Below are 25,619 nucleotides of genomic sequence, written 5' to 3'. Positions count from 1 at the left end.
TCATGATAGAGTTGATAGAGATGCTCTGTGGAAGGTATTAAGAATATATGGTGTGGGAGGCAAGTTGTTAGAAGCAGTGAAAAGTTTTTATCGAGGATGTAAGGCATGTGTACGTGTAGGAAGAGAGGAAAGTGAATGTAGGTTTACGGCAGGGGTGTGTGATGTCGCCACGGTTGTTTACTTTGTTTATGGATGGGGTTGTTAGGGAGGTGAATGTAAGAGTTTTGGAAAGAGGGGCAAGTATGAAGTCTGTTGGGGATAAGAGAGCTTGGGAAGTGAGTCAGTTATTGTTCGCTGATGATACAGCGCTGGTGGCTGATTCATGTGAGAAACTGCAGAAGCTGGTGACTGAGTTTGGTAAAGTGTGTGAAAGAAGAAAGTTAAGGGTAAATGTGAATAAGAGCAAGGTAATTAGGTACAGTAGGGTTGAGGGTCAAGTCAATTGGGAGGTAAGTTTGAATGGAGAAAAACTGTAGGAAGTAAAGTGTTTTAGATATCTGGGAGTGGATCTGGCAGCGGATGGAACCATGGAAGCGGAAATGGATCATAGGGTGGGGGAGGGGGCGAAAATCCTGGGAGCCTTGAAGAATGTGTGGAAGTCGAGAACATTATCTCGGAAAGCAAAAATGGGTATGTTTGAAGGAATAGTGGTTCCAACAGTGTTGTATGTTTGCGAGGCGTGGGCTATGGATAGAGTTGTGCGCAGGAGGATGGATGTGCTGGAAATGAGATGTTTGAGGACAATGTGTGGGGTGAGGTGGTTTGATCGAGTAAGTAATTTAAGGGTAAGAGAGATGTGTGGAAATAAAAAGAGCGTGGTTGAGAGAGCAGAAGAGGGTGTTTTGAAATTGTTTGGGCACATGGAAAGAATGAGTGAGGAAAGATTGACCAAGAGGATATATGTGTCGGAGGTGGAGGGAACGAGGAGAAGTGGGAGACCAAATTGGAGGTGGAAAGATGGAGTGAAAAAGATTTTGTGTGATCGAGGCCTGATCATGCAGGAGGGTGAAAGGAGGGCAAGGAATAGAGTGAATTGGATCGATGTGGTATACCGGGGTTGACGTGCTGTCAGTGGATTGAATCAGGGCATGTGAAGTGTCTGGGGTAAACCATGGAAAGCTGTGTAGGTATTGTATATTTGCGTGTGTGGATGTATGTATATACATGTGTATGGGGGGGGTTGGGCCATTTCTTTCGTCTGTTTCCTTGCGCTACCTCGCAAACGCGGGAGACAGCGACAAAGTATAATAAAAAAAAAAAATAATGTATAACTCATAATGACTGGCAAATGATCGTGATTATAAGAGTAGAAGACCTCATTGCAAATGTAAAGTGACTGATTTACAGATGAAAATGAAAGTTATAATGAAGATTGAAGGTGGGAAAAACTTTCTTCCATCTTCCATGAGCTTGGGCTAATTATCTCAACAGTGAACACAATTCTGAAGGACAGTGTCGTGCACCACAGATGGTGATACAAGCAAAGGCTCATTGTCCCTTTGAAGATGAAGGAAAGTACTGTAATTTTTTGCTAGCCATACATGGTTCAGTAGATTTAAGGCTTTGGTGGTTTCTATAATGTTAAAGTAAGTGGTAAGTCTCTGCGTCATCAGAGGAAGTAAAGTGTTTTAGATATCTGGGAGTGGATCTGGCAGCAGATGGAACTATGGAAGCAGAAGTGAATCATAGGGTGGGGGAGGGGGCAAAAATCCTGGGAGCCTTGAAGAATGTTTGGAAGTCGAGAACATTATCTCGGAAAGCAAAAATGAGTATGTTTGAAGGAATAGTGGTTCCAACAATGTTGCATGGTTGCGAGGCGTGGGCTATGGATAGAGTTGTGCGCAGGAGAGTGGATGTGCTGGAAATGAGATGTTTGAGGACAATGTGTGGTGTGAGGTGGTTTGATCGAGTAAGTAATGTAAGGGTAAGAGAGATGTGTGGAAATAAAAAGAGCGTGGTTGAGAGAGCAGAAGAGGGTGTTTTGAAATGGTTTGGGCACATGGAGAGAATGAGTGAGAAAAGATTGACCAAGAGGATATATGTGTCGGAGGTGGAGGGAACGAGGAGAAGTGGGAGACCAAATTGGAGGTGGAAAGATGGAGTGAAAAAGATTTTGAGTGATCGGGGCCTGAACATGCAGGAGGGTGAAAGGAGGGCAAGGAATAGAGTGAATTGGATCGATGTGGTATACCGGGGTTGACGTGCTGTCAGTGGATTGAATCAGGGCATGTGAAGCATCTGGGGTAAACCATGGAAAGTTGTGTGGGGCCTGGATGTGGAAAGGGAGCTGTGGTTTCAGGCATTATTGCATGACAGCTAGAGACTGAGTGTGAACGAATGGGGCCTTTGTTGTCTTTTCCTAGCGCTACCTCGCACACATGAGGGGGGAGGGGGATGGTATTCCATGTGTGGCGAGGTGGCGATGGGAATGAGTAAAGGCAGACAGTGTGAATTGTGTGTATGGGTATATATGTATGTGTCTGTGTGTGTATATATATGTGTACATTGAGATGTATAGGTATGTATATTTGTGTGTGGACGTGTATGTATATACATGTGTATGGGGGTGGGTTGGGCCATTTCTTTCGTCTGTTTCCTTGCGCTACCTCGCAAACGCGGGAGACAGTGACAAAGCAAAATAAATAAATAAATAAATGACTCACGGTGAGGTGCCTGAGGATTGGCGGAATGCGTGCATAGTGCCATTGTACAAAGGCAAAGGGGATAAGAGTGAGTGCTCAAATTACAGAGGTATAAGTTTGTTGAGTATTCCTGGTAAATTATATGGGAGGGTATTGATTGAGAGGGTGAAGGCATGTACAGAGCATCAGATTGGGGAAGAGCAGTGTGGTTTCAGAAGTGGTAGAGGATGTGTGGATCAGGTGTTTGCTTTGAAGAATGTATGTGAGAAATACTTAGAAAAGCAAATGGATTTGTATGTAGCATTTATGGATCTGGAGAAGGCATATGATAGAGTTGATAGAGATGCTCTGTGGAAGGTATTAAGAATATATGGTGTGGGAGGAAAGTTGTTAGAAGCAGTGAAAAGTTTTTATCGAGGATGTAAGGCATGTGTACGTGTAGGAAGAGAGGAAAGTGATTGGTTCTCAGTGAATGTAGGTTTGCGGCAGGGGTGTGTGATGTCTCCATGGTTGTTTAATTTGTTTATGGATGGGGTTGTTAGGGAGGTAAATGCAAGAGTTTTGGAAAGAGGGGCAAGTATGAAGTCTGTTGGGGATGAGAGAGCTTGGGAAGTGAGTCAGTTGTTGTTCGCTGATGATACAGCGCTGTTGGCTGATTCATGTGAGAAACTGCAGAAGCTGGTGACTGAGTTTGGTAAAGTGTGTGAAAGAAGAAAGTTAAGAGTAAATGTGAATAAGAGCAAGGTTATTAGGTACAGTAGGGTTGAGGGTCAAGTCAATTGGGAGGTGAGTTTGAATGGAGAAAAACTAGAGGAAGTGAAGTGTTTTAGGTATCTGGGAGTGGATCTGGCAGCGGATGGAACCATGGAAGCGGAAGTGGATCATAGGGTGGGGGAGGGGGCGAAAATTCTGGGAGCCTTGAAGAATGTGTGGAAGTCGAGAACATTATCTCGGAAAGTAAAAATGGGTATGTTTGAAGGAATAGTGGTTCCAACAATGTTGTATGGTTGCGAGGCGTGGGCTATGGACAGAGTTGTGCGCAGGAGGATGGATGTGCTGGAAATGAGATGTTTGAGGACGATGTGTGGTGTGAGGTGGTTTGATCGAGTAAGTAACGTAAGGGTAAGAGAGATGTGTGGAAATAAAAAGAGCGTGGTTGAGAGAGCAGAAGAGGGTGTTTTGAAATGGTTTGGTCACATGGAGAGAATGAGTGAGGAAATATTGACCAAGAGGATATATGTGTCGGAGGTGGAGGGAACGAGGAGAAGAGGGAGACCAAATTGGAGGTGGAAAGATGGAGTGAAAAAGATTTTGTGTGATCGGGGCCTGAATATGCAGGAGGGTGAAAGGAGGGCAAGGAATAGAGTGAATTGGAGCGATGTGGTATACCGGGGTTGATGTGCTGTCAGTGGATTGAATCAGGGCATGTGAAGCGTCTGGGGTAAACCATGGAAAGCTGTGTAGGTATGTATATTTGCGTGTGTGGACGTATGTATATACATGTGTATGGGGGTGGGTTGGGCCATTTCTTTCGTCTGTTTCCTTGCGCTACCTCGCAAACGCGGGAGATAGCGACAAAGTATAATAAAAAAAAAATAATGTATAACTCATAATGACTGGCAAATGATCGTGATTATAAGAGTAGAAGACCTCCTTGCAAATGTAAAGTGACTGATTTACAGATGAAAATGAAAGTTATAATGAAGATTGAAGGTGGGAAAAACTTTCTTCCATCTTCCATGAGCTTGGGCTAATTATCTCAACAGTGAACACAATTCTGAAGGACAGTGTCGTGCACCACAGATGGTGATACAAGCAAAGGCTCATTGTCCCTTTGAAGATGAAGGAAAGTACTGTAATTTTTTGCTAGCCATACATGGTTCAGTAGATTTAAGGCTTTGGTGGTTTCTATAATGTTAAAGTAAGTGGTAAGTCTCTGCGTCATCAGAGGAAGTAAAGTGTTTTAGATATCTGGGAGTGGATCTGGCAGCAGATGGAACTATGGAAGCAGAAGTGAATCATAGGGTGGGGGAGGGGGCAAAAATCCTGGGAGCCTTGAAGAATGTTTGGAAGTCGAGAACATTATCTCGGAAAGCAAAAATGAGTATGTTTGAAGGAATAGTGGTTCCAACAATGTTGCATGGTTGCGAGGCGTGGGCTATGGATAGAGTTGTGCGCAGGAGAGTGGATGTGCTGGAAATGAGATGTTTGAGGACAATGTGTGGTGTGAGGTGGTTTGATCGAGTAAGTAATGTAAGGGTAAGAGAGATGTGTGGAAATAAAAAGAGCGTGGTTGAGAGAGCAGAAGAGGGTGTTTTGAAATGGTTTGGGCACATGGAGAGAATGAGTGAGAAAAGATTGACCAAGAGGATATATGTGTCGGAGGTGGAGGGAACGAGGAGAAGTGGGAGACCAAATTGGAGGTGGAAAGATGGAGTGAAAAAGATTTTGTGTGATCGGGGCCTGAACATGCAGGAGGGTGAAAGGAGGGCAAGGAATAGAGTGAATTGGATCGATGTGGTATACCGGGGTTGACGTGCTGTCAGTGGATTGAATCAGGGCATGTGAAGCATCTGGGGTAAACCATGGAAAGTTGTGTGGGGCCTGGATGTGGAAAGGGAGCTGTGGTTTCAGGCATTATTGCATGACAGCTAGAGACTGAGTGTGAACGAATGGGGCCTTTGTTGTCTTTTCCTAGCGCTACCTCGCACACATGAGGGGGAAGGGGGATGGTATTCCATGTGTGGCGAGGTGGCGATGGGAATGAGTAAAGGCAGACAGTGTGAATTGTGTGTATGGGTATATATGTATGTGTCTGTGTGTGTATATATATGTGTACATTGAGATGTATAGGTATGTATATTTGTGTGTGGACGTGTATGTATATACATGTGTATGGGGGTGGGTTGGGCCATTTCTTTCGTCTGTTTCCTTGCGCTACCTCGCAAACGCGGGAGACAGCGACAAAGCAAAATAAATAAATAAATAAATGACTCACGGTGAGGTGCCTGAGGATTGGCGGAATGCGTGCATAGTGCCATTGTACAAAGGCAAAGGGGATAAGAGTGAGTGCTCAAATTACAGAGGTATAAGTTTGTTGAGTATTCCTGGTAAATTATATGGGAGGGTATTGATTGAGAGGGTGAAGGCATGTACAGAGCATCAGATTGGGGAAGAGCAGTGTGGTTTCAGAAGTGGTAGAGGATGTGTGGATCAGGTGTTTGCTTTGAAGAATGTATGTGAGAAATACTTAGAAAAGCAAATGGATTTGTATGTAGCATTTATGGATCTGGAGAAGGCATATGATAGAGTTGATAGAGATGCTCTGTGGAAGGTATTAAGAATATATGGTGTGGGAGGAAAGTTGTTAGAAGCAGTGAAAAGTTTTTATCGAGGATGTAAGGCATGTGTACGTGTAGGAAGAGAGGAAAGTGATTGGTTCTCAGTGAATGTAGGTTTGCGGCAGGGGTGTGTGATGTCTCCATGGTTGTTTAATTTGTTTATGGATGGGGTTGTTAGGGAGGTAAATGCAAGAGTTCTGGAAAGAGGGGCAAGTATGAAGTCTGTTGGGGATGAGAGAGCTTGGGAAGTGAGTCAGTTGTTGTTCGCTGATGATACAGCGCTGTTGGCTGATTCATGTGAGAAACTGCAGAAGCTGGTGACTGAGTTTGGTAAAGTGTGTGAAAGAAGAAAGTTAAGAGTAAATGTGAATAAGAGCAAGGTTATTAGGTACAGTAGGGTTGAGGGTCAAGTCAATTGGGAGGTGAGTTTGAATGGAGAAAAACTAGAGGAAGTGAAGTGTTTTAGGTATCTGGGAGTGGATCTGGCAGCGGATGGAACCATGGAAGCGGAAGTGGATCATAGGGTGGGGGAGGGGGCGAAAATTCTGGGAGCCTTGAAGAATGTGTGGAAGTCGAGAACATTATCTCGGAAAGTAAAAATGGGTATGTTTGAAGGAATAGTGGTTCCAACAATGTTGTATGGTTGCGAGGCGTGGGCTATGGATAGAGTTGTGCGCAGGAGGATGGATGTGCTGGAAATGAGATGTTTGAGGACGATGTGTGGTGTGAGGTGGTTTGATCGAGTAAGTAACGTAAGGGTAAGAGAGATGTGTGGAAATAAAAAGAGCGTGGTTGAGAGAGCAGAAGAGGGTGTTTTGAAATGGTTTGGTCACATGGAGAGAATGAGTGAGGAAATATTGACCAAGAGGATATATGTGTCGGAGGTGGAGGGAACGAGGAGAAGAGGGAGACCAAATTGGAGGTGGAAAGATGGAGTGAAAAAGATTTTGTGTGATCGGGGCCTGAATATGCAGGAGGGTGAAAGGAGGGCAAGGAATAGAGTGAATTGGAGCGATGTGGTATACCGGGGTTGATGTGCTGTCAGTGGATTGAATCAGGGCATGTGAAGCGTCTGGGGTAAACCATGGAAAGCTGTGTAGGTATGTATATTTGCGTGTGTGGACGTATGTATATACATGTGTATGGGGGTGGGTTGGGCCATTTCTTTCGTCTGTTTCCTTGCGCTACCTCGCAAACGCGGGAGACAGCGACAAAGTATAATAAAATAATATAAATATATATATATATATATATATATATATATATATATATATATATATATATATATATATATATATACATACACAGACATATACATATATACCTATGTAGATAATACATACTTGCTGTCTTTATTCATTCCCGTCGCCACCCTACCACACATGAAAAAATAACCCCCTCCCCCTCGCGTGTGCGCGAGGTAGCGCTAGGAAAAGACAAAAAAGGCTTCATTCATTCACACTCAGTCTCTAGCTGTCATGTATAATGCACCGAAACCACAGCTCCCTCTCCACATCCAGGCCCCACAAAACTTTCTATGGTTTACCCCAGATGCTTCACATGCCCTTGTTCAAAATCTTTTTCACTCCATCTTTTCACCTCCAATATATTTTCCCGCTACTCCTTGTTCCTTCCTCCTCTGATGCTTATATCCTCTTTGTCAATCTTTCCTCACTCTTTCTCAAACCATTTCAAAACACCCTCTTCTGCTCTCTCATCAACACTCTTTTCACTACCACACATCTCTCTTTCCCTTTCATTACTTATTCGATGAAACCACCTCACTCCACATATTGTCCTCAAACATATCATTTCCAACACATCCACCCTCCTCTGCACAATGCTATCTATAGCCCACACCTTGCAACCCTATAACATTGTTGGAACCACTATTCCTTCAAACATACCATTTTTGCTTTCCGAGATAATGTTCTCGCCTTCCACACATTTTTCAATGCTCCCAGAACTTTCCTCCCCTCTCCCACCCTGGGGCTCACTTCTGCTTCCATGGTTCCATCAGCTGCCAAATCCACTCCCAGATATTCCTCCAGTTTTTCTCCATTCAAACTTACCTCCCTGTTGACTTGTCCCTCAAACCTACTGTACATAATAACCTTGCTCTTATTCAAATTTACTCTCAGCTTTCTTCTTTCACTCACTTTACCAAACTCAGTCACAAGCTTATGCAGTTTCTCACCCAAATCAGCTACGAGCGCTGAATCATCAGCAAACAACAAATGACTCACTTCTCATCCACAACAGACTGCATACTTGCCCCTTTCTCCAAAACTCTTGCATTCACCTCCCTAGCAACCCCATCCATAAACAAATTAAACAACCATGGAGACATCATGCACCCCTTGCTGCAAAGCAACATTCACTTAGAACCAATCACTCTTCTCTCTTCCTGCTCGTACACATGCCTTACTTCCTCGATAAAAACTTTTCACTGCTTTTCATAACTCTCCTCCTACACCATATATTCTTAATACCTTCCATAGAGCATCTCTAACAACTCCAACACATGCCTTCTCTAGATCCATAAATGCTACATGCAAATCCATTTGCTTTTCTAAGTATTTTTCACATACATTGTTAAAGCAAACACCTGATCCACACATGCTCTGCCATTTCTGAAACCATACTGCTCTTCTTCAATCTGATGCTGTGTACATGCCTTCACCCTTTCAATCAATACCCTCCCTTATATTTTCCCAGGAATACTCAACAAACTTATACCTCTGTAATTTGAGCACTCACCTTTATCCCCTTGCCTTTGTACAATGGCACTATATATTCATTCTGCCAATCCTCAGGCACCTCACCATAAGTCATACATACAATAAATATGTTTTCATAATCGACTCCCAGATATCTAAAACACTTCACTTCCTCCAGTTTTTCTACATTCAAACTTACCTCTCATTTGACTTGTTCCTGAATCCTGCTGAACCTAATAACCTTGCTCTTATTCACATTTACTCTCAGCTTTCTTCTTGCACACACTTTATGAAACCCAGTCACCAACTTCTGCAGTTTCTTACCCAAGTCGTCCACCAGCGCTGTATCATTAGCGAACAACAACTGACTCACTTCCGAAGCCCTCTCATCCACAACAGACTGCATACTTGCCCCTCTTTCCAAAACTCTTGCATTCACCTCCGTAACAACCCCATCTATAAAGAAATTAAACAGCCATGGAGAAATCACACACCCCTGCCACAAACCGACATTCACTAACAACCAGTCACTTTCCTCTCTTCGTACTCGCATACATGCCTTACATCCTTGATAAAAACTATTCACTGCTTCTAGCAATTTACCTCCTACACCATATAATCTCAATACCTTCCTCAGAGCATCTCTATCAACTCTATCATATGCCTTCTCCAGATCCATAAATGCTACATACAAATCCATCTTTTTTTCTAAGTATTTTTCACATACATTCTTCAAAGCAAACACCTGATCCACACATCTTCTACCACTTCTGAAACCACACTGCTCTTTCCCAATCTGACGCTCTGTACATGCCTTCACCTTCCTAATCAATACCATCCCATATAATATCCCAGGAATACTCAACAAACTTATACCTCTGTAATTTGAACACTCACCTTTACCCCCTTTGCCTTTATACAGTGACACTATGCAAGCATTCTACCACTCCTCAGGCACTTCACCATGAGCCATACATACATTGAATATCCTCACCAACCAGTCAACAACACAGTCACCCCCTTTTTTAATAAATTCCACTGCAATACCATCCATACGTGTCGTCTTGTCGGCTTTAATCTTCCGTAAAGCTTTGACTACCTCTTCTTTGTTTACCAATTCATTCTCCATGACCCTCTCACTTTGCACACCACCACAACCAAAACACCCTATGTCTGCCACTCTGTCATGAAACACATTCAACAAACCTTCAATATATTCACTCCATCCCCTCACTTCGCCACTACTTGTAATTACCTCCACATTAGCCCCCTTCACTGATTTTCCCATTTGCTCCCTTGTCTTATGCACTTTATTTACCTCCTTCCAAAACATCTTTTTATCTTCCCTAGAATTTAACAATACTCTCTCACCCCAACTCTCATTTGCCCTCTTTTTCACCTGTTGTACCTTTCTCTTGACCTCCTTCCTCTTTCATTTATACATCCCCCATTTATTTGCACTATTTCCCCGCAGACATTGTCCAAATGCCTCTCTCTTCTCTTTCACTAGCAATCTTATTTCTTCATCCCACCACTCGCTACCCTTTCTAATCTACCTACCTCCCACCTTTCTCCTGCCACAAGCATCTTTTGCGCAAGCCATCACTGCTTCCCTAAATACATCCCATTTCTCCCACAGTCCCCCTATGTCATGTGCTCTCACCTTTTCCATTGTTCACTCAATCTCTCCTGGCACTTCCTCACACAAGTCTCCTTTCCAAGCTCACTTACTGTCACTACTATCTCTTCACCTCAACATTCTTCCTTCTTTTCTGAAAACCTCTACAAAATCTTCACCTTTGCCTCCACAAGATAATGATCAGACATCCTTCCAGTTGCAGCATATTAACATCCAGAAGTCTCTCTTTCATGCACCTATCAGTTAACATGTAATCCAATAACACTCTCTCGCCATCTCTCCTACTTATGTATGTATACTTATGTATATCTCTTTTTAAACCAGGTATTCCCAATCACCAGGCCTTTTTCAGCACACAAATCTACAAGCTTTTCACCATTTCCATTTACAACACTGAACACCCCATATACAGCAATCATTCCCTCAACTGCCACATTACTCACCTTTGCAGTGAAATCACCCATCACTATAACCCAGTCTTGTGTATCGAAGCTGCTAACACACTCACTCACCTGCTCCCAAAACACTTGCCTTTCATGATCATTCCTCTAATGACCAGGTGCATATGCATCAATAATCACCCATCTCTCTCCATCCACTTTCAGTTTTACACTCTGTCACATACTCCCAAAACTCCTTCTTGAGGAGTAGTGCTACTCCCTCCTTTGCTCTTGTCCTCTCGCCAACCTCTGACTTTAATCCCAAGACATTCCCAAACCAATCTTCATTTCACTCAGAGGCAAGACATCCAGGTTTTTTCCTCAAACTTACTGCCTATCTCTCCTTTTTTCTCATCTTGGCTACATCCACACACATTTAGACACCCCAATCTGAGCCTTCGAGGAGGATGAGCACTCATCGCATGACACCTTCTGTTTCCCCTTTTAGAAAATTAAGATACAATGAGGGGAGCGTTTCTAACCACCCCGTTCCCGTCACCTTTTATATAATTTTTGTTATCATTATTATACTTAGTTGCTGTCTTCTACGTTAGCGAGGTAGCACAAGGAAACAGATGGAAAAATGGCCCAACCCACCCAAAACGTCCTTATGCACACATATACATACCTGTACATTTCAATGCATTCCTCACGTATCGTAAAAGGCGACTAAAGGGTGCGGGAGTGGGGGGCTAGAAACCCTCCCCTCCTTGTATTTTAACTTTCTAAAAGGGGGAAACAGAAGGAGTCATGCTGGGAGTGCTCATCGTCCTCGAAGGCTCAGATTGGGGTGTCTAAATGTGTGTGGATGTAACCAAGATGAGAAAAATGGAGAGATAGGTAGTATGTTTGAGGAAAGGGACCTGGATGTTTTGGCTCTCAGTGAAACAAAGCTCAAGGGTAAAGGGGAAGAGTGGTTTGGGAATGTCTTGGGAGTAAAGTCAGGGGTTAGTGAGAGGACAAGAGCAAGGGAAGCAGTAGCACTACTCCTGAAACAGGAGTGGTGGGAGTATGTTTTAGAGTGTAAGAAAGTAAACTCTAGAGATCGATATGGTAAAACTGAAAGTAGATAGAGAGAGATGGGTGATTATTGGTGCATATGCACCTGGGCATGAGAAGAAAGATCATGAGAGGCAAGTGTTTTGGGAGCAGCTGAGTGCGTGTGTTAGTAGTTTTGATGCATGAGACCGGGTTAAAGTGATGGGTGATTCGAATGTAAATGTGAGTAATGTGGCAGTTGAGGGAATAATTGGTGTACATGGGGTGTTCAGTGTTGTAAATGGAAATGGTGAAGAGCTTGTAGATTTATGTGCTGAAAAAGGACTGGTGATTGGGAATACTTGGTTTGAAAATAGAGATATACATAAGTATACGTATGTAAATAGGAGAGATGTCCAGAGAGCATTATTGGATTACGTGTTAATTGATAGGCGCGCGAAAGAGAGACTTGTTGGATGTTAATGTGCTGGGAGGTGCAACTGGAGGGATGTCTGATCATTATCTTGTGGAGGTGAAGGTGAAGATTTGTAGATGTTTTCAGAAAAGAAGAGAGAATATAGGGTGAAGAGAGTGGTGAGAGTAAGTGAGCTTGGGAAGGAGACTTGTTTGAGGAAGTACTAGGAGAGACTGAGTACAGAATGGAAAAAGGTAAGAACAAAGGACGTAAGAGGAGTGGGGGAGGAATGGGATGTATTTATGGAAGCAGTGATGGCTTGCGCAAAAGATGCTTGTGGCATGAGAAGCGTGGGAGGTGGGCAGATTAGAACGGTTAGTGAGTGGTGGGATGAAGAAGTAAGATTATTAGTGAAAGTGAAGAGAGAGGCTTTTAGACGACTTTTGCAGGGAAATAATGGAAATGACTGGGAGAAGTATAAAAGAAAGAGGCAGGAGGTCAAGAGAAAGGTGCAAGAGGTGAAAAAGAGGGCAAATGAGAGTTGGGGTGAGAGAGTATGATTAAATTTTAGGGAGAATAAAAAGATGTTTTGGAAGGAGGTGAATAAAGTGCATAAGACAAGGGAACAATTGGAACATCAGTGAAGGGGTCAAGTGGGTAGGTGATAACAAGTAGTGGTGATGTGAGAAGGAGATGGAGTGAGTATTTGGAAGATTTGTTGAATGTGTTTGATGATAGAGTGGCAGATATAGGGTGTTTTGGTCGAGGTGGTGTGCAAAGTGAGAGGGTTAGGGAAAATGATTTGGTAAACAGAGAAGAGGTAGCAAAAGCTTTGTGGAAGATGAAAGCCGGCAAGGCAGCAGGTTTGACGGTATTGCAGTGGAATTTATTAAATAAGGGGTTGACTGTATTGTTGACTGTTTGGTAAGGTTATTTAATGTATGTATGACTCATGTAGAGGTGCCTGAGGATTGGGGGAATGATTGCATAGTGCCATTGTACAAAGGGAAAGGGGATAAAAGTGAATGCTCAAATTACAGAGGTATAAGTTTGATGAGTATTCCTGGGAAGTTATTTGGGAGGGTATCGATTGAGAGGGCGAAGACATGTACAGAGCATCAGATTGGGGAAGAGCAGTGTGGTTTCAGAAGTGGTAGAGGATGTGTAGATCAGGTGTTTGATTTGAAGAATGTATGTGAGAAATACTTAGAAAAACAAATGGATTTGTATGTAGCATTTATGGATCTGGAGAAGGCATATGATAGAGTTGATAGAGATGCTCTGTGGCAGTTATTAAGAATATATGGTGTGGGAGGCAAGTTGTTAGAAGCAGTGAAAAGTTTTTATCGAGGATGTAAGGCATGTGTACGTGTAGGAAGAGAGGAAAGTGATTGGTTCTCAGTGAATGTTGGTTTGCGGCAGGGGTGTGTGATGTCTCCATGGTTGTTTGATTTGTTTATGGATGGGGTTGTTAGGGAGGTGAATGCAAGAGTTTTGGAAAGAGGGGCAAGTATGCAGTCTGTTGTGGATGAGAGAGCTTGGGAAGTGAGTCAGTTGTTGTTCGCTGATGACAGTGCTGGTGGCTGATTCGGGTGAGAAACTGCAGAAGCTTGTGACTGAGTTTGGTAAAGTGTGTGAAAGAAGAAAACTGAGAGTAAGTGTGAATAAGAGCAAGGTTATTAGATACAGTAGGGTTGAGGGACAAGTTATTTGGGAGGTAAGTTTGAATGGAGAAAAACTGGAGGAAGTGAAGTGTTTTAGATATCTAGGAGTGGACTTGGCAGCATATGGAACCATGGAAGCGGAAGTGAATCATAGAGTAGGGAGGGGGCGAATGTTCTGGGAGCATTGAAAAATGTGTGGAAGTCGAGAATGTTATCTTGGAAAGTAAAAATGGGTATGTTTGAAGGAATAGTGGTTCCAATAATGTTATATGGTTGCGAGGCATGGGCTATGGATGGAGTTGTGCGGAGGAGGGTGGATGTGCTGGAAATGAGATGTTTGAGGACAATATGTGGTGTGATATAGTTTGATCAAGTAAGTAATGAAAGGGTAAGAGAGATGTGTGGTAATAAAAGGAGTGTGGCTGAGAGAGCAGAAGAGGGTGTTTTGAAATGGTTTGGTCACATGGAGAGAATGAGTGAGGAAAGATTGACAAAGAGGATATATGTGTCAGAGGTGGAGGAAACGAGGAGAAGTGGGAGACGAAATTGGAGGTGGAAAGATGGAGTGAAAAAGATTTTGAGTGATTGGGGCCTGAACATACAAGAGGGTGAAAGGCGTGCAAGGAATGGATTGAATTGGAACGATGTGGTACACCGGGGTGGACGTGCTGTCAATGGATTGAATCAGGGCATGTGAAGCATCTGGGGTAAACCATGGAAAGGTTTGTGGGGCCTGGATGTGGAAAGGGAGCTGTGGTTTCGATGTATTATACATGACAGCAAGAGACTGAGTATGAACGAATGTGGCCTTTGTTGTCTTTTCCTAGTGCAACCTCGCACAAGTGCTGGGGGAGGGGACTGTCATTTCATGTGTGGTGGGGTGGTGACGGGAATGAATGAGGGCAGACAGTATGAATTATGTACATGTGTATATATGTATATGTCTGAATGTGTATATTTGTATATGTATACATTGAGATGTATAGGTATGTATATGTGCGTGTGTGGACGTGTATGTATATCCCTGTGTATGTGGGTGGGTTGGGCCATTCTTTTGTCTGTTTCGTTGCGCTACCTCACTAACGCGGGAGACAGCGACAAAGTATAATAAAATGAATGAAAATACATACCTTTACCTGCACAGGCATATACATATATACACATTCCTGTTAGTCCATGGGGAAAATGAAACACGATAAGTTCCCAGGTGCACTTTCGTGTAATAATCACATCATCAGGGGAGACACAAGTGAGAAATATAACAGTCAGTTGATATAAAACAAAGAGATGTTGCAAGGACGCCATTAGGTAGACATTCTATGTCGCTTTGTCCCTTTGTTTTTTATCACCTGACTGTTATATTTCTCTCTTGTGTCTCCTCTGATGATGTGATTATTACATGAAAGTGCACTTGGGAACTTATCGTGTTTAATTTTCCCTCTGCACTCATAGGAATATACGTGATCATACGTAAAATTGTGATCCTGTTCAACATACATACACGTGTACATATTCATACTTGCTGCCTCCATCCATTCCCGTCGCCACCTCGCCACACATGAAACAGCACTGCTCTTCCCCGTGTGCGTGCGTGAGGTAGCGCTAGGAAAAGACAACAAAGCGCACATTCGTTCACACTCAGTCTCTAGCTGTCACTTGTAATGCACCAAAACCACAGCTCCCTTTCCACATCCGGGCCCCACATAACTTTCCATGGTTTACCCCAGATGCTTCACATGCTCTGGTTCAATCCATTGACAGTATGTCGACCCTGGTATACCACATCATTCCAATTCACTCTATTCCTTGCACGCCTCTCACCCTCCTATATGTTTAGGCTCTGATCGCTCAAAATCTTTTTTGTTCCATCCTTCCACCTCCAATTTGGTCTCCCACTTCTTCTCGTTCCCTCCACCTCTGATATCCTCTTTGTCAATCTTTCCTCAATCAAATTCTCCATGTGACCAAACCATTTCAGTACACCCTCTTCTGCTCTCTTAACCATACTCTTTTTATTACCCCACATCTCTTATCTTTTTATTACTTACTCGATCAAACCACCTCACACCACATATTGTCCTCAAATATTTCATTTCTAGCACATCCACTGTCTTCCACAGAACCCTAACTATAGCCCATGCCTCGCAGCCATATAACATTGTTGGAACCACTTTTCCTTCAAACGTACCCATTTTTGCTCCGAGATAACGCTCTCACCTTCCACACATTCTTCAATGCTCCCAGAGCCTTCGCCCCCTCCCCCACCCTGTGACTCACTTTCACTTCCATGTTTCCATCCCCTTCCAAGTCCACTCCCAGATATCTAAAAACACTTCACTTCCTCCCGTTTTTCTCCATTCAGACTTACCTCCCAATTGCTTTGTCCCTCAATCCTACTGAACCTGTAACCTTGCTCTTATTCACATTTACACTCAGCTTTCTTGTTTCACACACTTTACCAAACTCAGTCACCAACTTCTGCAGTTTCTCACCCGAATCAGCCACCAGTGCTGTATCATCAGCGAACAACAACTGACTCACTTCCCAAGCCCTCTCATCCACAACAGAGTGCATACTTGCCCCTCTATCAAAAACTCTTGCATTCACCTCCCTAACAACCCCATCCTTAAACAAATTAGATAACCATGGAGGCATCATATGCCCCTGCCACAAACTGACATTCACTGAGAACCAATCACTTTCCTATCTTCCTATTTGTACACATGCCTTACATCCTTGGTAAAAACTTTTCACTGCTTTTAGCAACCTACCTCCCACACCATGTACTCTTTATACCTTCCACAAAGCATCTCTATGAACTCTGTCATATGCCCTCTCCAGATCCATAAATGCTACCTACAAATCCATCTGTTTTTCTAAGTATTTCTTACATACATTATCCAAAGGAAACACTTGATCCACACATTCTCTACCACTTCTGATACCACACTGCTCTTCCCTAATCTGATGCTCTGTACATGCCTTTACCCTCTCAGTCAGTACCCTCCCATATAATTTCCCAGGAATACTCAACAAACTTTTCCCTTTGTATTTTGAACACTTACCTTTATCCCCTTTGCCTTTGTACAGTGGCACTATGCATGCATTCCGTCAATCGTCAGGCACTTCACCATGATCATACATACATTGAATATCCTTACCAACCAGCCAAGAACACAGTCACCCCCTCCTTTAATAAATTCCACTGCAGTACCTTCCAAACCTGCCACCTTGCCAGCTTTCATCTTCCACAAAGCTTTCACTAACTCTTCTCTGTCTGCCAAGCCATTTTCCCTGACCCTCTCACTTCGCACACCATCTCGACCAAAACACCCTTTATCTGCCACTCTGTCATCAGACACATTCATCAAACCTTCAAAATACTCACTTCATCTTCTCACTTCACCACAACTTGTTATTACCTCCGCATCACACCCCCCTTTACTGATGTTCCCATTTGTTTTCATTTCTTACGCAATTTATTTGCTTCCTTCCAAAACATCTTTTTATTCTCCTTAAAGTTTAATGGTACTCTCTCACCCCAGATCTCATTTGCCCTCTTTTTCACCTCTTGCACCTTTCTCTTGACCTCCTGCATCTTTCTTTTATACATCTCCCAGTCATTTCCAGTACTTCCTTGCAAAAATTGTCCAAACACCTCTGTCTTCTCTTTCACTACTACTTCCTGTGTCAGCGAGGTAGTACATCCCTCTCAACCTCAGTGGTTATGGCCTTATGCTTCTTATCACTGTTGATTCCAGGAGAACTTAAATGATACTTTGGTATCATGGTGCAAGGGGTAAAATTCATGTAATATACAGTATACTGTGGCACGTTGTGGCTATGGACTGTATCCATGCCATGGGTCCAAGCACTTCTTTCATGACTCTAGTAGTGCCACATCACCACGCTGGCAGCCAAATGATGATTGTGTTATTCAAAACTTAAGTCTATATAGATTAAAAAGAGGTGTAAATGGACCATGCGTGTTATTCTGAATATGGTAAAAATCAAATATTTATAACCTAGCTTTTGCCTATTACCCAATTTATTGACCAGCTAATGAAAAGGGATGAAAAGTAAGGTTGACTATGAACCACCTACCATGACCAGGGTTCAAACCTAAGTGTACTAGACCCCAGTAGGCTCAAAGATGCATCACGATCAGGAACAGTATACTGCTACACCATAGAGTTCCATAAATTAGATTAGTTTTGGCTTCACCTCTAGACGGCATTTAGTAACATTCCACATAGGACTCAAGATACTGATAAATTCATGGCATTTACCAGACTGCTGAATGATGGAATAGTTTGTGAATTCATCTCAGAAAGTCTTCTTAATGGGAATGAATTAGATTATGAGCTACGTGGGCATAGATATAAGTACAGTAAAATTAAAGATTGTCTTTAACCATATGAGACTGATGATTAGTTGAACAATTAAATTTTCGCATTTTTACTTGGAGTCCTGAGGTCATGGTGGAGATTATACAGAAATCTTTGAGTTGATGATTACATAAACCTATATTTTTTCTTTCCAGGATGTGGATTTATTGGGCGACATATTGTATGTGAACTAGTAGCCAAAAACATAACTTCAGGTGTTTGTGTTGTGGACAAAGTACCTCCTCAGATTGCCTGGCTTAATGAACAGCAGGCCAAAATCTTCAATGAAGATGTTGTAACATTCAGGAGTGCTAATCTTATCAATTCAGGTTAGTTTGTAAGGTTTGTTCATTGTACCAGCTAAGATGATTATTTTGCTGAGTACTGTTAACCAAACTCTTATTTCATATCAAATTTACACTTTAAGCAATTCTATATGGACACAGCTATCATAGGTTGGCTAACTCGAGTCAGGACTGAGGATGTAGCTTTTGTAGTATTAAACTGGATGCTTTAGTTTTAAACATAGAGCTTGTAAAAGCAAACCAGTGGTGTGCTGTGGTAACCATAAGTTGCCCAAGGGTATGATACCTTTACCCATATAAAAGAAATTACCCAAGTCATAATTTGCTGGCTATGGTGACATCTTGTGCTCTGTTGCTAAGGTTTTATGATATACTGACAGCTTGTGATGTAAAATTGTATTAAACATGCAACAGATTTAAAGATGATATACAGTAAGCCCTTGATTTAACGGACCAAGTGGGGGGGGGTTCCGTTAATGCCGAAAGTCCATTACATTGAGAATGTAACCTATGGGCCAATTTTTAACACAAAATACAATATACAGTATTGAAATATACAGTTAACACACTTTTTAACTCCTCTATGACTTCATGCCATTTTGAATTGTATGGATTGCGAAATTATTTGATAAGGTCACAATTTTCTGTATACAACCTTACTGCACGGTAGCTTGAAGCAGACCAAGACCAAAACAAAGTTAGTATACACCACACTCCCGAAAACAAGTGTGATATGAAATAAGCACGGTACAGCATTTGACATTTTTTGATTTTTTAATCTTCAAATTATTATTAATTATTGTATTATTAGTTGCCTGGTCCATTAAATCTGAAATCCATTATATTGGGTCTGTTAAATTGAGGATTCACTGTATAAAGTGTTGGAGAAATATAAACATGCCGATAGTGGACAATAGTAAAATTGGCCTTGAAAAAGCATGCAGGATGTCTGCAGTTTTACTGCATAAATTTGTCTTCCCCTCCCTGGGACCAGCTACATAGTAGGTTGATTTTAGTTCGATTTTGCATTGTTTCATAGTTGTTTGTGTTTTACAATCCTTTTAGAGTATTCTTGTAAAATTTGCCACCATGAGCCTTCAGACATGCTGGTTTATATTTTATCAAGCACAATGTACTGCCACCTCCCTATTTCCATCCTTGGTGAGTTTGTGACTATTTTTACATTGTATAGGAAGTAATTTTATGTTTTTAATAATTTTTCTGTTGTTTCATAGTTTTTTTACATAGTATAGAAAGTAATTTTATTCATTTTTCGTTTCATAGTTGTAAAGGTATTTCATATTTTCTAAATGTTATTTAAAAAATTTGGACTTTCATACATTTGTTTCCCCCATTTATACTGAAGGAGGGGTGGATTACCCATGGCTGCACAGATTTGTAGGCAGCTGAGGGAGTGTGGTTGCAGTTTTGATGCTGGGTATTAGTGATGGGTGATTTAATTGTGAAGGTGAGTGGTGTTACAATTGAGGGCATAACTGTGGGCATCGGGTATTCAGTTATGTAGATGGAAATGATGAACAGCTTGTAAGTTTTGTGCTGAAAAAGAAATGGTTATTGGGAATACCTGCTTTAAAAAGAGAGATAGAAACAAGTATACATATGCAAGTAGAAAAGATGGTTGCAGACATTATTAGATTACATATGAATTGACAGGTGTGCAAAAGAGACTTTTGGATGTGGGATGGCTGATCATTACCTTGTGGAGGCTAAGGTGAAGATTTGTGAAAATTTGTAGAAAAGAGGAAATATCATGGGTGAGTAGAGAGTGCTGAGAGTAAGTGAGCATGGAAAAGGGACTTGTTTCATGAAATACCAGGAGAGATTGAGTGTAGAATAGCAAAAGGTGAGAGTTAATGAAGCTAGGGGAGTGTTTGAGGAATGCATGTAGCATGTGTAAGGTCAGGGATGGGCTGGTTAAAAAGGGTGATTGTTCTTGAAAGAGAAAAAACATATTTGTGGAGTAATGCAGAGAAGGAGTGCAGGTGATTGGGAGATGTACAAGAGAAAGCAGCAGGGAGTCAAGAGGAAGGTGCATGGGTTGAAAAAGTGGACAACTGAGAGTTGGGGTGAACTTCAGGTGAAATAAAATGTTTTGGAAGGAGATTGATAATGTGCAAAGAACAAAGAGAACAAATGGGAATATTATTGAGGGGGGCAAATGGGAAAGTGGTAACAGATAGTCATGGAGTGAAGAGGAGATTTAGTCAGTATTGTGCTTGATGACAGGGCACATGGAGGGTGTTTGGGTCAGGGTGAAAAAATCATGGAGGGTGCTTTGGTGAAGAGAGAAGAGGTGGTGAAAGCCTTGTGTAAGATGAAATGTGGCTGGAGTGGATGGTATTACTGTTGGATTTCTTAAGAAAGGGAGTAACTTTGTTGTTGATTGGTTAGTTAGAAAGGCATATGATAGGGTTGATAGAGATGCCTTGTGGAAGGTCTTAAGCATATATGGTCCAGAAAAAAAAGCTTCTAGAACTAGTGAAAAGTTTTTATCATGGGTGTAAGGCATGTGTACAAGTAGGAAGAGAGGAGAGTGAGTGGTTCCAATTGAAGGTTAGTCTATGGCAAGATTGTGTGAAGTCACCCTGGCTGTTTATATGTCTTTGGATGGCATGGTGAGGGAGGTTAATGCAAGTCTTGGAGAGGGACATGGGAAATGAGTCAGTTGTTGTATGCTAACAACAGCACTGTTGGCAGATTTGAATGAGAAACTGCAGAAGTTGGTGTTTGAGTTTGGAAGTGTGTTTGAAAGTAGGAACTAGAGAGTAAATGTGAATAAATGTAAGCTTGTGAGGCTCAGTAGGGCAGAGGGACAGGTTAGTTAGGATATGAGTTTTAATAGAAGAAATTTGGAGGAAGTTTAATTTTTAGGTACCTGGATGTGGATATGGCAGCAAAGGGAACCACGGAAGCAGAAGTGATTCATAGGGCAGATGAGGGGGGTGAAGGTTCTGGGAGCATTGAAATTTGTGTGGAAATGGCACTATATTTACTAGGCTGAAATTGACATATTTGAGGGTATAGTAGTCCTAGCAATGTTGTATGGGTGTGATGCTAGGGCTTCAGGTTAGGATGTGCAGAGGGTGATGGATGCATTAGAAATTATGAGGTGGTTTAATCAAGTAAGTAATGGAAGGGAAAGAGAGAGAGTTGTGTTAATGAATAAGAGTGTGGTTGAGAGAGCTGCAGTGGGTGTGCTGAAATGTTTAGATTTGTGGACAAAATAAGTGATGAAAGATTGACAAAGGGGATATATGTATCTGAAGTGGAGGGGACACTTGGAAGGGGGAGTCTAGACTGGAAGTATAAGGACAGAGTGAAAAAGATTCTGAGTGATTGGGGCTTGAATGTATAGGAGGTTCAAAGGCATGCATAGGATAGAGTGAATTGGAATGATGTACAGGTGTCAGAGTGCTGTTAGTGAACTGAACCAGGGCATGTAAAGAGGCTGGGAAAGACTATGGAAAGGTTTGTGGGGCCTAGTTGTGTATAAGGTGCTGTGATTTCAGTACATTTCACATGACAGGTAGAGAATGGATGTGACCCATCGGGCTGTAAGCAATTTTCCATTATTACTCCCTGCCCTACCTTTCCCTCTCTTTTGAGAAATGTATCTCATTACTGATGGTAGGCATTTTTGGGGTGATATCAATGTCAGGGGAATTAGAAGGTGCTCAACTTGTGTGTCCTGTGTGGCTTATCCCATAGTCAGATTATGGTATCGTCACGGTGACTGTTGGTTGGAGGGAAGAGCTTCAGAGCAACTGCTGTGCAGTTAGTTTGTGAAAGGTGAGAAGCATAAACCTCACTAGAATGAGGGGGTTGGAGTTCATATTCCCTGGAGTTCAATAGATACATCTCAGCTTATGGGACACCAACCAGAGAGAGAGAGAGAGAGAGTTTTTTCATTCCTTTGAAAGTCTCTTTTCACGCAGTCTTCAAGGGGAAACCTTTCTGATAATAGAGGCATCAGTGAAAATGAAAAATTTTTGTTTCTTTAATGCCAAATATTCAGTATTTTTTTCAGTTGCTGAAGTGAATTATGAATTATGAATTGAAAAACTGTTGCATCTTTGTTCATCATAGAAGAGAAGTAGCTTTAGTACAGGGAAGAACATATCTGGAATGATTTAGGAGGAATCTTACAGCAAAGGGTACTGAGCATATTTTACATTAAGATGGCCAAGCAGAACTTATGGCGGATGACAGGCTGTGAATAGTTTAGCTGTAAGTACAAGTAGTAGACCATGAAAGAGATGTTGTTGTATTGATAAATGAGGATTGGAGATACTGTCTATCAGATGAGAGTGGAAGGGGCATTCTTGTTAATTGCGTGCAGTCATGGCATTTTATGTAAAAGTTAGGATGTGAATGGAGGTGTTCTCTTCCATTGCATATCAGCTTAATTTGTATAGTGAATGATAAAGAAGCACTGTAGTAGTGAGAAAATCTTTATATCAACACAGATGAAAACTTTTATACGTTTGATCCATTTAATGGAAATGGCTGTAGGGTAATAGATGATAGAATATACTGTATTTTCAGATTTATTTTTATTATTTTTCTCCCACACAGCCTCATGTTCAGCTGCATTTGGAGAGGAACAGTGGGATTGGGTCATTAATGCAGCAGGAGAGACAAAAACTGGACAGGTAATGTTTTGTTTGATAAAGATATTTTATGTGTATTAAGTATCTAAGGGAGTATGTATTTTTAAATGTGCATAGATATTGTCACTGGTTTACAATTTCATTTTAGCTCTGCAAACATCCTTTCATTATTGTTTTATGTTTTGTGTTTATCGTAAATGCTATGCTTTGTATTTCATGTTAATCATATTTTGTATTGTTAATGCTGTGCTTTGTATTTCATATTAATTATATTTTATATGATAATGGGTCTTTGGTAATACTCAAGGCAAAGGATGATGCTGAACTGTGTTGTAAAAGGTTAAGAAACTATTCTCTCTGGTTGAGAGGCATACTTTTCACTTGAATGATCCTCCAGTCTGCACACCCCAGTTATGTAGTTAATTGAAGTTTCTTTTGTAACTGGAACAAAACCAGTTACTTGCTTATAGTGGGTGGCAGCCCTCAAAAGTTCAGACACACTGTATAAATAGTGCTCTTTGCATTTTTGAATAGTGTAATGGATACTGTGAATCTTTCCCATCTTAACTAGTTACCTATTCCAGGCATATATTTAGTCAAGCTGAACAAATCCTCTTGACATGAATTTATGCATGGAGCTTTGCACGTCTATTTCATGGGTATGTGCTAAGCCTCTGTGATGGCTGAGGTAGCATTGCATGATAATGTCTTCCCTGATTCTGTTGTCTTTCAGCAGTGGCAGTGACAGAAAAAATCTAGAAGGGAAATTGAATGGCTCTTAACAAGAGTTAGAGGACAAGGCTGATGATTCTGAATTCCTTGATGATGATGATCTGTCCTTAGATTTTGTGGAGAATGATTTTATGGACAGCGGCTCTTCCTGCATTGAAAGTTGACTCACATGGGGCTGAAGGTGTTTCTAACAAAAGTGGAAGCAATCTTACTAAAGCCTCTCTGACCTTAACAGTACTATATTTGACTGGCAATGGCTGTTAATATTGCAAAGTTCTATGATTTCACTTTTTTGAAAAATTTATTGTTGAATGGCATTGATTATAGTAAGAAAAGATATTTTATGTAAAGCAATTCAGAAATCAGTATTTTGATGTGGGCATAATAAACAGGAAAGCATAGGCAGGACTACTCACTTGACACTCTTGCCTTTTTCCTGCACTTTATATAGCATGTACTGTTGTGAAAATAGTGGAGAAAATTGACATATGAATATCTTTGAGATTGTGAAATTAATTATATTTGTCAAGCAGTTAGAAAATTTAACTTTTGAGGGTTGGAAATGAAACCTAGGAAAATACAACAAAGGCCACATTCGTTCACACTCAGTCTCTAGCTGTCATTTATAATGCACCGAAACCACAGCTCCCTTTCCACATCCAGGCCCCACAAACTTTCCATGGTTTACCCCAGATGCTTCACATGCCCTGGTTAAATCCATTGACAGCACGTCGACCCTGATATACCACATTGTTCCAATTCACTCTATTCCTTGCACGCCTTTCACCCTCCTGCATGTTCAGGCCCCAATTGCTCAAAATCTTTTTCACTCCATCTTTCCACCTCCAATTTGGTCTCCCACTTCTCCTCGTTCCCTCCACCTCTAACACATATATCTTCTTTGTCACTCTTTCCTCACTCATTCTCTCCATGTGACCAAACCATTTCAATACACCCTCATCTACTCTCTCAACCACATTCTTTTTATTACCACACATCCGTTCAAACTTATCTCCCAGTTGACAATTGCATGTTTACCAAATGGCGTCCTAGCTTCGTCTCTTTGATGTATATCAACAGACTTATATTTCTCTCTTGTGTCTCCCCTGATGAAGTGATTATTACACGAAAGTGCACTTGGGAACTTATTGTGTTTCATTTTCCCGTGGACTCATAGGAATATTACAGAGGTATAAGCTTTACGGAAGATGAAAGCCGGCAAGGCAGCAGGTTTGGATGGTATTGCAGTGGAATTTATTAAAAAAGGGGGTGACTGTATTGTTGACTGGTTGGTAAGGTTATTTAATGTATGTATGACTCACGGTGAGGTGCCTGAGGATTGGCGGAATGCGTGCATAGTGCCATTGTACAAAGGCAAAGGGGATAAGAGTGAATGCTCAAATTACAGAGGTATAAGTTTGTTGAGTATTCCTGGTAAATTATATGGGAGGGTATTGATTGAGAGGGTGAAGGCATGTACAGAGCATCAGATTGGGGAAGAGCAGTGTGGTTTCAGAAGTGGTAGAGGATGTGTGGATCAGGTGTTTGCTTTGAAGAATGTATGTGAAAAATACTTAGAAAAGCAAATGGATTTGTATGTAGCATTTATGGATCTGGAGAAGGCATATGATAGAGTTGATAGAGATGCTCTGTGGAAGGTATTAAGAATATATGGTGTGGGAGGCAAGTTGTTAGAAGCAGTGAAAAGTTTTTATCGAGGATGT

The 25,619-nt window shown here is 41.6% G+C and overlaps 1 protein-coding gene across 1 annotated transcript in view; it reads left to right on the top strand.

The window, feature by feature from the left end:
- The window catches only part of LOC139759818 (uncharacterized), a 138,450-nt gene that overhangs the window by 44,580 nt on the left and 68,251 nt on the right, over positions 1 to 25,619 (top strand). The window contains exons 2-3 of the mRNA XM_071682306.1: positions 18,383 to 18,556; positions 23,129 to 23,205. Of these exons, the coding sequence (XP_071538407.1) occupies positions 18,383 to 18,556; positions 23,129 to 23,205 (251 nt within the window). The remainder of the gene's footprint in view (positions 1 to 18,382; positions 18,557 to 23,128; positions 23,206 to 25,619) is intronic.

Source organism: Panulirus ornatus, chromosome 34, assembly GCF_036320965.1.
Source record: "Panulirus ornatus isolate Po-2019 chromosome 34, ASM3632096v1, whole genome shotgun sequence".
Classification (NCBI taxonomy): Eukaryota; Metazoa; Arthropoda; class Malacostraca; order Decapoda; family Palinuridae; genus Panulirus; species Panulirus ornatus.
The sequence above is the reverse complement of the archived record's forward strand: the minus strand, read 5'-3'. Positions and strand labels throughout refer to the sequence as shown.